The 14,982-nt window shown below is 36.3% G+C and overlaps 2 protein-coding genes across 2 annotated transcripts in view; one reads left to right on the plus strand and one right to left on the minus strand.

Moving 5' to 3' along the window:
* Positions 1-8,882, plus strand: part of LOC107567806 (disintegrin and metalloproteinase domain-containing protein 12-like) — a 105,386-nt gene extending 96,504 nt beyond the window's left edge. The window contains exons 20-23 of the mRNA XM_016253574.1: positions 530-674; positions 3,014-3,265; positions 7,113-7,270; positions 8,145-8,882. Of these exons, the coding sequence (XP_016109060.1) occupies positions 530-674; positions 3,014-3,265; positions 7,113-7,270; positions 8,145-8,214 (625 nt within the window). The 3' untranslated portion in view covers positions 8,215-8,882. The remainder of the gene's footprint in view (positions 1-529; positions 675-3,013; positions 3,266-7,112; positions 7,271-8,144) is intronic.
* Positions 8,883-11,472: 2,590 nt separating this feature from the next.
* The window catches only part of fank1 (fibronectin type III and ankyrin repeat domains 1), a 6,232-nt gene continuing 2,722 nt past the window's right edge, over positions 11,473-14,982 (minus strand). The window contains exons 7-9 of the mRNA XM_016253570.1: positions 14,193-14,270; positions 12,217-12,261; positions 11,473-12,126 (exon numbers count right to left, since the gene is read on the minus strand). Coding sequence (XP_016109056.1) covers positions 12,094-12,126; positions 12,217-12,261; positions 14,193-14,270 — 156 coding nt within the window. The 3' untranslated portion in view covers positions 11,473-12,093. The remainder of the gene's footprint in view (positions 12,127-12,216; positions 12,262-14,192; positions 14,271-14,982) is intronic.

Raw genomic sequence — 14,982 nt, forward strand, 5'->3', positions numbered from 1 at the left:
TGTCTTGTTTTCCAGTAAAGAACATCGAAATGTTCTTCAAATGAGAGCAATTTACTTGAGAAGCAAAACTGCATAAAATAAACTAGTAGTTTCAAAAATTTAAATAATTACTTTATCCCAGCTAACAAAAATATGTTCCAAGAACATTTTGCTAACATTTCCATTGTTATGTAAACATTCTTTTTTCTGTGATTATGTGGGAACATTGCATTTTATATATTTTTTTTAATTATGGGAATGTTACTTTTGAATGTTCTTTGAACATTCTGGAACATGTAACATTTTAAAAAATGTTAGATGAATGTCCAACTACAAGGTTTCAGAACTTTATTAAGCATTTTGAGAACATTATTAAAGACCAGATAAAGTTACTGCAAGATGTTATTGTGAATGTTTGTTCATAACTTTGAGAGAACATTGCTAGAATGTGAAGGTCTGAGGAGGTTCCTTTTTAGATGGGATGTTGGTAAAAATGCACATCATTATTGCGATATCTTACATTGGGTTCTGTATTTGTGCTTTGCTGCAGGTCTGTGGGACCCAACAGACTGAACAGTCCACCACCCACACTCTCATTCGCTCACACACATACTGGGACTCAAACACACTCCACGTACAGAACGTCTCCTCAACGTCAGACTTCAGCTTTACCACAAAGTGTCAGCATATATAAGGTGTGTGTCATCCCTCAGTTACATATTGCATGCATATGCGCGCACACATGCATTGAGAGAGACGCATATGCATATTTCATATTTGTGCATAAACTTGCATGCATATGTGTTTCGCTTCACTATTTTATTTCTTTTCTGAGTGACAGTTGCTGTCCATCTCTCACTCAAGAGGTTTGTTTAATAAAAAGCACAGGAAAGACAAAGTGAGCGTTCCGCGTTTGAAACCTGCTCTTTAGCTGTCAGACCACACGAGCTCTCACAAATTGTTGGAAAATCAGTAGAGACGCCTGTCAGCCAGATGGATTGTGGATGCATTTGTGATCTCAGGGCTGTTGTTGAGTAAAGCCGTTCAGATCTGTGATTAGAAGATGTGCAAAGTACCATGACTGACCCCTGTGGTGCACCGGATAGCCTGCACTGTGTGACAGAGAGAGACTGTTCAAAAGTTTTTGCATTTTTTAATGTCTCTTGTGTTCACCAAGACTGCATTTATGTGATCAGAAAAAATGTGAAATATTATTACAATTTAAAATAGCTGTTTTCTATGTGAATATGTTAAAATGTAATTTATTCCTATGATGCAAAGCTGAATTTTGAGCATCATTTCTCCAGTCTTCAGTGTCACATGATCTTCAGAAATCATTCTAATATGCTGATTTGCTGCTCAAGAAATAGTTCAATGTTGAAAACAGTTGTGCTGCTTCATATTTTTATCGAAACAGTGATATATTTTGTTTTCAGGATACTTTGATGAATAAAAGTAATGAAAAACAGCATTTATTTGAAATAGAAATCTTTTGTAACATTATAAATGTCTTTAGTGTCACTTTTGATCAATTTAATGCATCCTTGCTGCATGAAAGTATAATTTCTTTTTTAAAAATATATATTTTACTGAGCCCAAAATTTTGAATCATTTTGTAATTATTTTCTCACCCTCATGTCGTTCCAAACCTGTATGACCTTCTTTCTTCTGTGGGACACAAAATAAGATAGTATGAAGAAATGTTCACACTGCTCTTTAACATATTATGAAAACAGTAGCAGAAACACCATAAAAATATTATCTTATAGAGTATAGTATAATAAGTACTATATTCTGAAGCTTTTAGAAAGTGGCTGAAATTTTAGTTTTTCAAAGATAATCTTACATGTAGCATTCAAATCTTGTTTCCACTTCACTTCATTTCATGCTTTTTCGTTTCAAAGAAAATACAGGTTTGAGCAACTTAAAGGTGAGTAAATGTATATTTTTTAGTGAACTGTTCCTTTAAGAGCGGCTGCAGTATCTAGTCCTCATAATGTGTGACGGTATTAGGATAGATAGAGGATGTAGGTCTGTTTGATGTTAGGCATGGTGAGGTTATACAGACACACACACACACACACACACACACAGTTTCGGTCTGGTTTCTCTTTTTGTTCTTGTCACATCTGGCTGCAGGTCAAGAGCTCAAAACAGCTCTGATGTGTGAGTGTGTGCTCATATGAGACTCATTTGTGTCATTTAAAAAGGATAGCTCAGCCAAAAATTAAACATCATCTACTCAGCTGCATGTTGATCCACACCTGTATGACTTTCTCTTTTTCTGTGGAACACAAAAGGAAACGTTATGCAGAATGTTCAAGCTGCTCTTTCTCATACTGAATGGTGCTCTCATGCTCTGAAAATGACATTAAACTCAATACATACACTATAAAAATAGACCATATGACTCATGCACTATATTCCAGATCTTCTAAAGCCACTGTAGTATCTCAGTTGAGTGACGTTATTGCTAAATAAAAAAAAAAACGATTTAAATTAAAATAAAATAAAAATGTTAGATGGAAAAACCTAATCTTAAAAAAACTAATTAGAAATGTTGCCATAGCCAATAAGTGAAATTAATTTAATTGAAGTACTAAAATAACTAAAATATAAATTAAAGCAAAATAGAAATATTATAAAACAAACAAAAATAACAAAAGCACATAGCTAAATTACAAATTTTTTCAAATAAAAATGAAAACTGAAACTATATAAATAAGAGCTAAAACAAAATACAAAAAATGTTAAAAGTGTGACTATCTGATGATTTATTGTTGTTTTTTTAGTTTAACAGCATCATTCACATTCATTATATGTTAAAGCAGCTTGAACATTCTGCCTAACATCTCATTTTGTGTTTCTCGAAAGAAAGAGTCAAACTATTTTTAAGTGATATGAGGGTGAATAAATGACAGAAATGATACATTTTGTGTGAACTCTGCTTTATTGCTTTGTGCATCCTGCATATTAAATGTTTATTGAAATATTCATTGTCAGTCAAACATGATCTTTACCTGTGTCTCTGTAGCCCCAGTCTCCTCTCCAGACGGTGGACTCTGTGGTCCCGTCTCATGGTCTCCGCCGGCTGCCCCCGTGCCCTCCGGTCCACCTCTCTCACCCGCTGCCGCTGGCACTTGGCCTTCCACTGACACCACCACACACACACTCGTCTCCACCCAGAGCCCCTCCACCAGCACTCACACACACATACACATCCGCTCCAGCAGTGGGAACGGCCGGCCGTGGCCTGGCCTGCCAGAATGTCTGCAAGATCGCCATGGTGAGTGGAAATATGCCAGCGCTGTAGCAGTTGCATATATAAAACAAGACTGGGTGTTTTGAGTGGTAGCTTGGGCATTGGTAGGGTGTTCTGGGTGGTTGTTAGATGAATAATAGGGTGTTTTGGGTGATTGTTAGGGTGCTAGGTAGTTGCAAGATTGTTATGGGTGGTTCTTGGTGATTGCTAGGTGGTTCTGGCTGGTTGCTATGTGTTGTTAGGGTGTTCCTGCTGGTTGCTAGGTGAATGGTAGGGTGTTCTGGGTGGTTACTAGGTTAATGGTTGGGTGGTTGTTAGGGTGTTAGGTAGTTGCTATTTTGTTATGGGTGGTTCTTGGTGATTGCTAGGTGGTTCTGGCTGGTTGCTATGTGTTGTTAGGGTGTTCCTGCTGGTTGCTAGGTGAATGGTAGGGTGTTCTGGGTGGTTGCTAGGTTAATGGTTGGGTGGTTGTTAGGGTGTTAGGTAGTTGCTATTTTGTTATGGGTGGTTCTTGGTGATTTCTAGGTGGTTGTGGATGGTTGCTAGATGTTGCTCAGGTGTTCCTAGTGGCTGTTAGGTGGACGGTAGTGTGTTCTGGGTGGTTGCTAGGTGAATGGCAGGATGTTTTGGTGGTTATTAGGGTGTTAGGTAGTTGCTAGTTTGTTATGGGTGGTTCTTGGTGATTGCTAGGGTGTTCTGGCTGGTTGCTAGGTATTGTTAGGGTGTTCTGGGTGGTTGCTAGGTGGATGGTAGGGTGTTTTGGGTGGTTGTTAGGGTGTTAGGTAGTTGAAAGTTCTTTATGGGTGGTTCTTGTTGATTGTTAGATGGTTGCTAGGGTGTTCCTGGTAGTTGCTTGGTGGATGGGTGTTTTGGGTGGTTGTTAGGATGCTAGGGTGTTCTGTGAGGTTGCTATAGTGTTCTGGGTGGTTGCAAGGGTATTGTAAGTTGGGTTCTAGCATGTTCTAGGTGGTACTGTGTGGTTGCTATGGTATTGATAGGTGTTCTGGGTTGTTGCTATGGTGTTCTGTTTGGTTTCTATGGTGTCGTTAGATGTTGCAAGGGTGTTCTGAGTGGTACTGGGTCATTGGGGTGGCTTTTAGGTGGTTGCTAGGGTGTTATGGGTGGTTGTTAGAACGTTGTTAGGTGGTTGCTAGGGTGTTGTGGGTGGTTGCTAGGGCATTTCTTAGGTGGCTGCTAGGGTGTTCCATATGGTTGTTTGGGTGTTAGATAGTTGCTGGAGTGTTGTGGGTGGTTCTGGCTGATCGCTAGGGTGTTCTAGGTGGTTCCTTGTTTGTTGTTTTGTGGTTGCTAAAGTGTTCTGGGAGGGTATTAGGGCATTTTAATACGATTAGGGCGTTTGCTAGGGTGTTCTGTATTAGGGCTGTCAAAGTGACTGAAAAACTAAATTCGAATTTTCTACTTAAATTATCAAAATTCGAATTATATTAGAAAAATATTGAATGAACAAAGTAGCAGCGCCGCATCTAGTGGGTTCAGCTGGATAGGCTAACAAAAGCATTAAAATGCAATGACACTTACATCGTCGCATTTCGTGTGCCACTGATAGGCTGCCTGACGGCTAACGCAGACCTAAAATTCAAATGCAACGTTTTTGCATTCGAATGTGGATTTTTATATATTCGACGAATATTCTGAAAATTTTGACAGCCCTATTCTGTATGTTTATCTCTAGATTTGTCATGGGCCCCTCCTTCAGTGTGTGTCTTTTGAGATTTTCTGACCTGTTTAATCATTCAGCAGGTGAAAATCAGTCTGATACCGAGAAAAAATAACAGCACATGGATTTTGATACTATTGGGAGTTTGTTCAAATCAATAACTATAATGAGCAATCGTACCACTCATAATAACATTGTGTACACTTCTATACATGTCAGCAGGTACATTGTACTTTACTGAATTCATTTCTTTTTATTGCTCTCTCTCATTCCCCAGAAGTGTTGCAATGGCAAGATAGAGCTCATTTTTAATGCCCACCATAGTATTTTATAATAGTTTTACAGTTTAATGTTGGCACTCCAGTGGTGTGAACAGGCCTCTTTCATTAGAGCTCTGTGTTAAATCTCAAGTGTGTTCAGAGGTTCATGCAATCCAAAGAAAATGCAGAGTGAAGCCTCTGGCCAGCCAATAAAAGACTGAGCGAGTCGATCAGAACAGAACGGAAACTCAAGGTTTTGACACTGCATAAAATAGTCTGCCTCAGACAGATTGACAAACTCGATTTTAAAAACGCATTGCTGTGTCCTATAAGGCTTTGTTCGGCTTATGTTCAATGAAATATGGAAAGAAATAATATTTTGAATTCTAAACCCACTTTCTACTCTTCTGACACAATATCTTGGAATTATGTTCATTTTGGGGGTTTCCTCAGTGTGTATTGATGTATGCAATTCATTTGATTAATTCAGCTCTTCAAAACTTTCTGCTGGGGAAGCGTTAGCGAGGAGACGCATGAGAGCCCCTCCATTCGAGCTTTCTCAAGACCTTTTAATCAGCCACAAAAACAAAGAGCCTCTGTCATCAGCAATCATGCAACGCTTGAGATATGAGCAGTTCAGAGCAATTCAGCTCTATATTAAAATGTAAAGGACAGAGGGATGCGAGCTGTGAAATCATGTTTGGATCTCTGTGGAGATGAGAGAGAATGAGGAGCAGATGGAGAGCAGGTAGCAGGTTATAATTACCTCATAGTCAGCGTGTAGATTTGGAACATATGAAAGTGGCGCATGACCCCTGGAGAGAGTCGCCATGGCAGCAGTGAAGCCACATACAGCACAAAACTCATGCAGCAACGTTAAATAAGCTTGTACTGCCCTCTGGTGGATAAAAGAAAGGAACTAGTATTTATCAAGAGTTGGTCAGTGACCCAAAAATGAAAGGTCAGTCAGTATTAACCCTTATTGTTGAACCCTGCATCATTTTTCTTTCCATGCAACACAAACATATTGAAAATTGGCTTTCAAAAGTTCCAAAAATGTACTATAAATGTACACACAACATGTGCTGTTGCTGTAGGTTGCTAAAATTCCTTAGGAGAAATAAAAATAGACGATAGACAAACAGTTGATTACATACAGTAGAGTATAGAGCTATAAAAAATGTATGTGAACAGCAGCTCAGACCATTTGATGAGAACTGTTTAAGTTCAAATTGACTGGATTGCAGACGTTAGTATCTTAAGAAGTTTGAACAAAAATTGAAACCAATAATGGCTCCACAAAGAACCTTTCAGTGAACAGTTATTAAAAGAACCATTTTTTTCAATTTTCAATCATCTTAATTTTGCTACTACAAAGAACCTTTTTGTAATGGGAAGTTTCCATAGGTGTTAATGGTTCTATATAAAGCCAATAAAGAGCTTTTATTTTTGTGTGTAATCAGTTCAGTAATATTGAAAATTGGCTTTCAAAAGTTCCAAAAATGTACTATAAATGTACACACAACATGTGCTGTTGCTGTAGGTTGCTAAAATTCCTTAGGAGAAATAAAAATAGACGATAGACAAACAGTTGATTACATACAGTAGAGTATAGAGCTATAAAAAATGTATGTAAACAGCAGCTCAGACCATTTGATGAGAACTGTTTAAGTTCAAATTGACTGGATTGCAGACGTTAGTATCTTAAGAAGTTTGAACAAAAATTGAAACCATTAATGGCTCCACAAAGAACCTTTCAGTGAACAGTTATTAAAAGAACCATTTTTTTCAATTTTCAATCATCTTAATTTTGCTACTACAAAGAACCTTTTTGTAATGGGAAGTTTCCATCGGTGTTAATGGTTCTATATAAAGCCAATAAAGAGCTTTTATTTTTGTGTGTAATCAGTTCAGTTCCTCAAATTTCTAACAGGCATTCGAGAAGCCCAGTGCACCCCAGAAGCCTCTTCCCGCAGACCCACTGGGTCGAAACGTCCGGGTGATTCGGAACCCTTCGGCCGTGCGACTTCCAGCGCCCATCCCGACTCCATCCGCCCCGCGACCCGCTCCGCCTCACCCACAGCCCTGCAGGTACAAATACACCCAAGGAACACCTGCCCAAAGTGTCAAATCATTTAAAGCAATAGTTCACCCAAAAATTTACATTTGCTGAAAATGTAATCACCCTCAAGCCATCTAGGATGAGTTTCTTCATCAGATTTGGAGAAATGTAGCATTACGTCTCTTGCTCACCAATGAATGCTCTGCAGTGAATGGGTGCCGTCAGAATGAGAGTCCAAACAGCTGATAAAAAACATCACAATAATCCACACCACTCCAGTGCATCGGTTAACATCTTGAGAAGACAAAACTGTGTGTTTATAAGAAACAAATTCATCATTAAGACGTTTAAACTTTAAACCATAATTTCTGGCAAAATACTATCTATAATCCATAGTAACGCTTCCTCCAGTGCACAGATCAAGCACCGTTTACAAGTCAAAAGAGTCCAAAACAGCTCTAAACAAATATGTGGGTGGATTTTGATATGAGAGACAACAGGAGATAGACTTTTTCACTGGAGGAAGCATTATTATGGACTCCTATTTTGGCCAGAAATGATGGTTTGAAGTGTAAAAAAAAATCTTATTGATGGATTTTTTTGTTACATACAAAGCTTTTGGCTTCTCAAGATGTTAACTGATGGACTGGAGTGCTGTGGATTACTTGTGGATTATTGTGATGTTTTTATCAGCTGTTTGGACTCTCATTCTGACGGCACCCATTCACTGCAGAGCATCCATTGGTGAGCAAGTGATGGAATGCTATATTACTCCAAATCTGTTTCGATAAGGAAACAAACACATTTACATGAGGATTTACAGCATCAAATTTTCATTTTTGGGAGAGCTATTCCTTTAAGACGATGGATGCTTTTTTGATTAACTTATTACCGGACTTGCAGGCCTCCTCCTAAACAGCCGCCCACCCTGCCGAAGCCTCGCTTCACAGCCGGAGTGACGTTCAGCAGCTGAGAGCCGGACAGAAGGGATCTCGTCCCTGGAGACGCTCGCTTTTTGCACTATGAACCTCTGCGGGACACGTGGTGATGCGAGGGGTGACCTTTGACCCCAGCGGTGCTCTCCCTCTAAACGGTGCTATGAGTCCAAGCTCAGGTACATGTCACGTGTTATTTATGTCGGTTACGAGCGTATTTATTTGAGCACAGTGCACTGTGGTTGACACTTTCTCAATTGTAGCAATCGGTGGTTCGCCCACGTTTACCTGATTGTCCTTTTGTTGTTGCTGTTGTTGTTGTTTTGACATTTTTCGACTGTGTACCAACAGATAAAGACGAGACGTGTTATCTGTGAACACGAACCACATCATGTGGATGCTAAACTGGTTTGTAAACCAGATTTAATGGAAACGTGAATTGGGAGTTGATGGTTCTGTGTCTGTGATGTCATTTGGTATATGAAAAGGGCTTTTTAACAATTTCATTTGATTTAATGGCCATTTTATTAGTTTCAGACATACATGATTAAACCTGAATTACAGTTGCAGTGATACTTAAGGGATGTTGAAGAAACCTATATAAAAATAATCTCACGATAACATGTCCAGGTCATATTTTATCCCAGATTAAAGGGAACAAAAGAAATACAATTTTGCATAAAGTAAAATAGGCATTTTTCGGCTAAAAAATAATAGGTGTTTTTTTTATAAATTTTTTTAAGGTATCTTGTTTTTAATTCTAAGACAATTAAGCTTATTTCCCCCTGATATTTTAATTATTCGAATACATCTGAATATTTAGCTTTTTTAAAAATTCTAAATATTAGGCTATCTATGATGATTCTCATTACTGAAGTAATTTTTTAGTATAGTAACAAAAATATTTTAAAAAGTAATGAAAATGAAATGAAATCAAATTTTATTTATATAGCACAAATAAAAACAACAGTAGTTGACCGTTGTGCTGTACAAAAAAGACAAAGGATGAATATATAAAAAAAAGACAGAAAGAATAAAAAGACCGCAAAGCAATGATAAAGGGAGTCAACATCAAAATCCCCAAAAATGTGACTTTTAAAAATCAAAGACCGATGTAAGCCTGAGCGAAAAGGAAAAGGTTTTGAACTTTGATTTAAATTCAGTGGAAATTCATCTTATAGATAAGAGGGAGACTATTCTACAATTTTGGACCAGCAATAGAAAAAGCTCTGTCACCCCTCGACTTAAGTTTAGATCTCGGAACCTAAAAATCTAATGAGAATCATCATAGATAATAATTAGAATTTAAAACGAAACAAAAAAAAAATATTCAGGCATGTTAGTTATTTTTTTGTATGTAAAACACACACAAAAATAAGCAGCAAAGCAAATACTATTGAAAATATTACAATTTAAATGATATATTATTATTATTTATTTATTTTTACTTTGCATTATTGGGAATTTGAGTGAAAATGTGCTTAATTTTTGTCATAGAAATCTTATTGTTAAAAACTAAGCTTCAGTTTCTTTTTCAGTCTGAATTTATTTTTGCAAACAAACAAATTCATTCGTTTAAAAAGCATCCAGTCAGGATTATTTTCATTATTGTATTGCAGTAATGAGAAATTAGTAAATGTGTTTACAATATCACAATGCAATCAGTCTTCAAAACATTGTCTTTCTTTTTGATTTTTGATTTTGAGGTGAAATATGATCTGGACATGCAACACAGCGTGTACAATACTGTGCAGCTGTATAATGTTCTGAATTCTCTCCATTTCACATGTCTAAATAAGTCTTTTTTTTTGTGAGTATGAAAACATTTGCAACAAATGATATGCACCAAGTCCAGCTTTTGTTGATTTCAAAGCTGGTAAGGATGATCGACAGACACAGATGTTGTGTTCCTGTGACCTGTCAGATGTTCAGATAGACGGTTCACTCAGGAGATCTCAGCTTTGAGAAGACCTTTACTGACTGGAAAGATCTGAGAGCCAGAAAGCCAAACCAGGCCCTGATTTCATGGCCATGCAGCCATATTCTCATAGATGTACTTTGAAATAGTTACTGTGGGGAAATGATTAAACAAATTACATGGATTTCCTTTCTTATCGACCCAAATAATGTTGCCACATGGAGCATTAAAAGTGGATTGTGGTTAATGAAAACAGACACATGAATCCTTCTCTGAATAGTCCCATAATCCCTCTGGTGTCCCTCAAACACGCTGCGGTCAGTGGTTTTGAATCACTGGCAAAGGTTCATGGGCGATTTGTCAGGGTAAATGAACACACTGCACTAAAATAATCGGATGTGCACAAAACATTTAGAAATAAAGAGTTTTTGCAGTGATTATGGTCATGAATTACTGTCAACAGCAGGGTCAAAATAAACACAAATTGGGGTAACACTTAAAGCCTTTATATATAATAATGCATTATAAACTTAGTTTTAATGCATTAATTATGCACTGTATGATCTCATGAATAATTGCAACCACAGTTTATAATATTTATACAATTATAATACTTATCTGTTCATTGTTACACCTTTAGAAAGTATAATGCATTAAAACACATGACAAATAAACCTTCAAATATTATAATGAATTTAACTGAACATTCTGTATATCTTTATAATGCATTATACATAAAGGCTTTAAGTGTTACTCAAATTAGTTTTGGTGAGTAAATATTTTCTGTAACTTACCACTTTGAGGAACTACATAATATTAACTAACATAGTATGACTAAATTGAATTGTAAGAATGATAGCCTGATGCACAATGATAGAGAAGATTGTAAACAAAGACATGCAAACATCTTTCACAAATCAAAAATATACACACTACCCCTCAAAAGTCTGAAGGTTTTATATTACATTTTTTGGAAAGAAGACTCTTTTGTGCACCAAGGCTGCATTTATTTGACCAAAATACAGTAAAAAAAACAGTAATATTCTGAAATATTATTACAATTTAAAATAACTGTTTTTGTTTTTTTTTTAATATATTTTGTTTAGTCTTCAGTGTCACATGATCTTCAGAAATCATTCTAATATGCTGATTTGCTGCTCAAGAAACATTTCTGATTATTATCAATGTTGAAAACACTTGTGCCGCTGTTGACTATTTTCAGAATTATTGATTAATAAAAAGTTGAAATAGAAATCGTTGGTAACATCATGTCTTTACTGTCACTTTGGATCAATTGCATGCATCCTTGCTGAATAAAAGTATTCATTTCTCTCAAAAAATAAAATCTTACTGAAAGTTACCCAAAGTTTTGAATGGTAGTGTATTTTCATAAGAAATCATGCAAAATGTATATACTTTGCAAATTTGGCTCTCCATTTGCAGTGTGTATGTAATGTAGTTTTCTCACTTTATTATTTGTTGCCACTGAGCCATTTATGATCTCAAACGTGGGTCTTTTAGGCCTTTATTCTGACACCTTATGAGTGCCATTATATCTCAGTGTTTACATTGTAAATTCATCTTCATTCACTGTATTAGCAAACATCGCGAATGTCCCGTTGCCTTTTTACAGTGTTAAACCACACAGTGCATTACAGTACGCACAGAGACTGTTCAGATCTAGACGCTGACTTGATACGATGATCACGTGTCTCTAGGTTAACTGCCTTGCTTGTTTTAATCAGTTATTATTTACTATTATTCACTTTGATTCACGTTGTATCCGCACTCAGTAAATCTGCTCCTGTAACGTACTTTTCGTATTTTCTTCAGTGTCACGGGTGTAAACTGCTTTTTTATGATAATTCTTTGATTAATCAAGAAAATGTGAAATAATATACTGTACGTTGATGTCTGCAGCACACAAATAACGGTCGGCATAAAGGGCAGCGCTAGTAAAGTTGTTTATGAAACCGACATGTGGTTTGTCTCATTTCTCTCACTTCTTATCCACAAACAGACTGATGATATTCTGAAAGAAAAGATGGAGAAATTTAATCAAAGAGCTACATACACATTTTGAGATGATTTACGAGCCGTATCAAGATGAAAGGCGTTTTACCTTCCTTTCAAACGCGCGCGCCATTTGCACAGCATTAATGCCAGCCTAAAACACAGAGAAAAAGTCCAGTCAGATTGGTGAAGCCTAAACATGTGCTTTATGATTAAAGAATAAGCCAAGAGGAACACTTTCATAACTCAGATGCCATTTAAGTATTAACTTTGTCACACGTTTCACCTAAAATTGATTCGGAGAAATAAAAACAGACACAAAGGAAATAGTTGTTAACAGAAAACACAATGTGTATAGCAAAGCTCGCAGAGCAGATCATTTGGTCTTTGGAGGAATTTGATGAGAAATAGTTGAAATGTCAGACTCGAGGAAAGAAAAACTCCAAATGAGATCTTTTTCTTGTAAATGGGTTTTTTTCCAGACAAAATGGCAGCAAATAATGAGCAAATTAAGACTCTGAACGAAGATCTTTTTTCAGGAGAAACATCTTAGGAAAAAGTCTCTCCATTTGATCTCTCTGCTCTCTGGTTCTGATTATAGGAGGTTCTGACCTGGTTCTGAATGTTTGGATCGGCTCCTCTATCCAGCAGGATTTTAACTAGATGCTCATAATTATTCAGCACAGCCACCTGCAAGATAAACACTCATCACATACTTCATATGAATGACCTTAATCATTATATACACAACACATACAAATATATGACACATTAAAGCATATAACTTCAAATATAATCTAACATTTTTATATGCTAAATGAACATTTACATCCAAAAAAAAACATCTAGTTAAGGAGGAACCAGTCCTAGCTGTCTCATGGACTGTATTTCTAACCATTATTCTACTGTTACTTATTTATATACTATTCCAAATGTTATTATTATTTTGAATTAGCTTTTAGTTTAAGTAATTTTGTTATGTGCCTTTCTGTTTAGCTTTCATTCATTCTTAATTCAGTTTTGGTTTTAGTCATTTTAGTACTTTAACTTATTTCAGATATTTGCCAAGGCAACATTTTTAATTTCCCCACTGAAAAATGTAATCTAAAATCTAAAAAGATTCTATTCAGGTTAAGTTTTTTATCTAATCATATTCAAATATCATTGTTTATTTCAGCTTTATTTTTTAATATCTGAATTTTAGTTAACAACAACACAACAAAATCCAATTATCCAAAAGATTGTTTTTTGTTTGTTTGAGTTTAGATATTATTTTAGATGTTTAGATTTATATATTAACAGCAGGATCCCACTGTGACAACATGCCCTGTTGTATGACCAACAAGTGTTCAGTAAGCTGCATCTTTCTTTCTGGGCAATAATGGTGTTTAATATATATATATATATATATATATATATATATATATATATATAATGCCAACACAGTACACAAGAATAAACCTAGAGTGACAAATATGCACTTCAGTAAAAAGCTTGACAACTAGTCAAGTCAAGTCTGCTTGACTAGTCAGTCCTGACCTCCCCTGCTCATTTATTGGTTTATTACATGCTGAGATGTTACAGCACAGTTTGAGTTCTTACCATCAGTGGTGTTTTCCCGTCTCTGTCCTGTACATTAACATCAGCACCAGCTGTGATTAACAGTGAAGCTACAGCTGTGTCTCCGGTCATAACCGATACGATCATGAGGGGCGTCCAGGAGGCGTCGTCCCGCACATCGACCTGAGACACAGGAGAACATTATGAGGTGTAAATCAGGTACACCTAAAATCAAACACTGATGTTCATCATCCTCTGACCTCACACCCGTCCTGCATGAGGTGGTGCAGGACAGGTAGGTGTCCTCCAGCTGCGGCCCAGTGCAGAGCGCAGGAGCCCGATCCGTCCCGAGAGCTCCAGGACGCCCCGCAGCTGCGCAGGAACTGCACCACATCCAGGTGCCCATGGAAACATGCCAGCATCAGGCTGATTCACCACACACACACACACACAACAGGTGCACACCAGTGTTAATGTAGTATCACTGATATACTATGTAGTTTTATTAGTCTAGGAGGTTCTGACCTGGTTCTGAATGTTTGGATCGGCTCCTCTATCCAGCAGGATTTTAACTAGATGCTCATAATTATTCAGCACAGCCACCTGCAAGATAAACACTCATCACATACTTCATATGAATGACCTTAATCATTATATACACAACACATACAAATATATGACACATTAAAGCATATAACTTCAAATATAATCTAACATTTTTATATGCTAAATGAACATTTACATCCAAAAAAAACATCTAGTTAAGGAGGAACCAGTCCTAGCTGTCTCATGGACTGTATTTCTAACTATTATTCTACTGTTACTTATTTATATACTATTCCAAATGTTATTATTATTTTGAATTAGCTTTTAGTTTAAGTAATTTTGTTATGTGCCTTTCTGTTTAGCTTTCATTCATTCTTAATTCAGTTTTGGTTTTAGTCATTTTAGTACTTTAACTTATTTCAGATATTTGCCAAGGCAACATTTTTAATTTCCCCACTGAAAAATGTAATCTAAAATCTAAAAAGATTCTATTCAGGTTAAGTTTTTTATCTAATCATATTCAAATATCATTGTTTATTTCAGCTTTATTTTTTAATATCTGAATTTTAGTTAACAACAACACAACAAAATCCAATTATCCAAAAGATTGTTTTTTGTTTGTTTGAGTTTAGATATTATTTTAGATGTTTAGATTTATATATTAACAGCAGGATCCCACTGTGACAACATGCCCTGTTGTATGACCAACAAGTGTTCAGTAAGCTGCATCTTTCTTTCTGGGCAATAATGGTGTTTAATATATATATAT

The sequence above is a fragment of the Sinocyclocheilus grahami genome, unplaced genomic scaffold (genome assembly GCF_001515645.1).
Source record: "Sinocyclocheilus grahami isolate Dianchi unplaced genomic scaffold, SAMN03320097.WGS_v1.1 scaffold1189.1, whole genome shotgun sequence".
Lineage (NCBI taxonomy): Eukaryota > Metazoa > Chordata > Actinopteri > Cypriniformes > Cyprinidae > Sinocyclocheilus > Sinocyclocheilus grahami.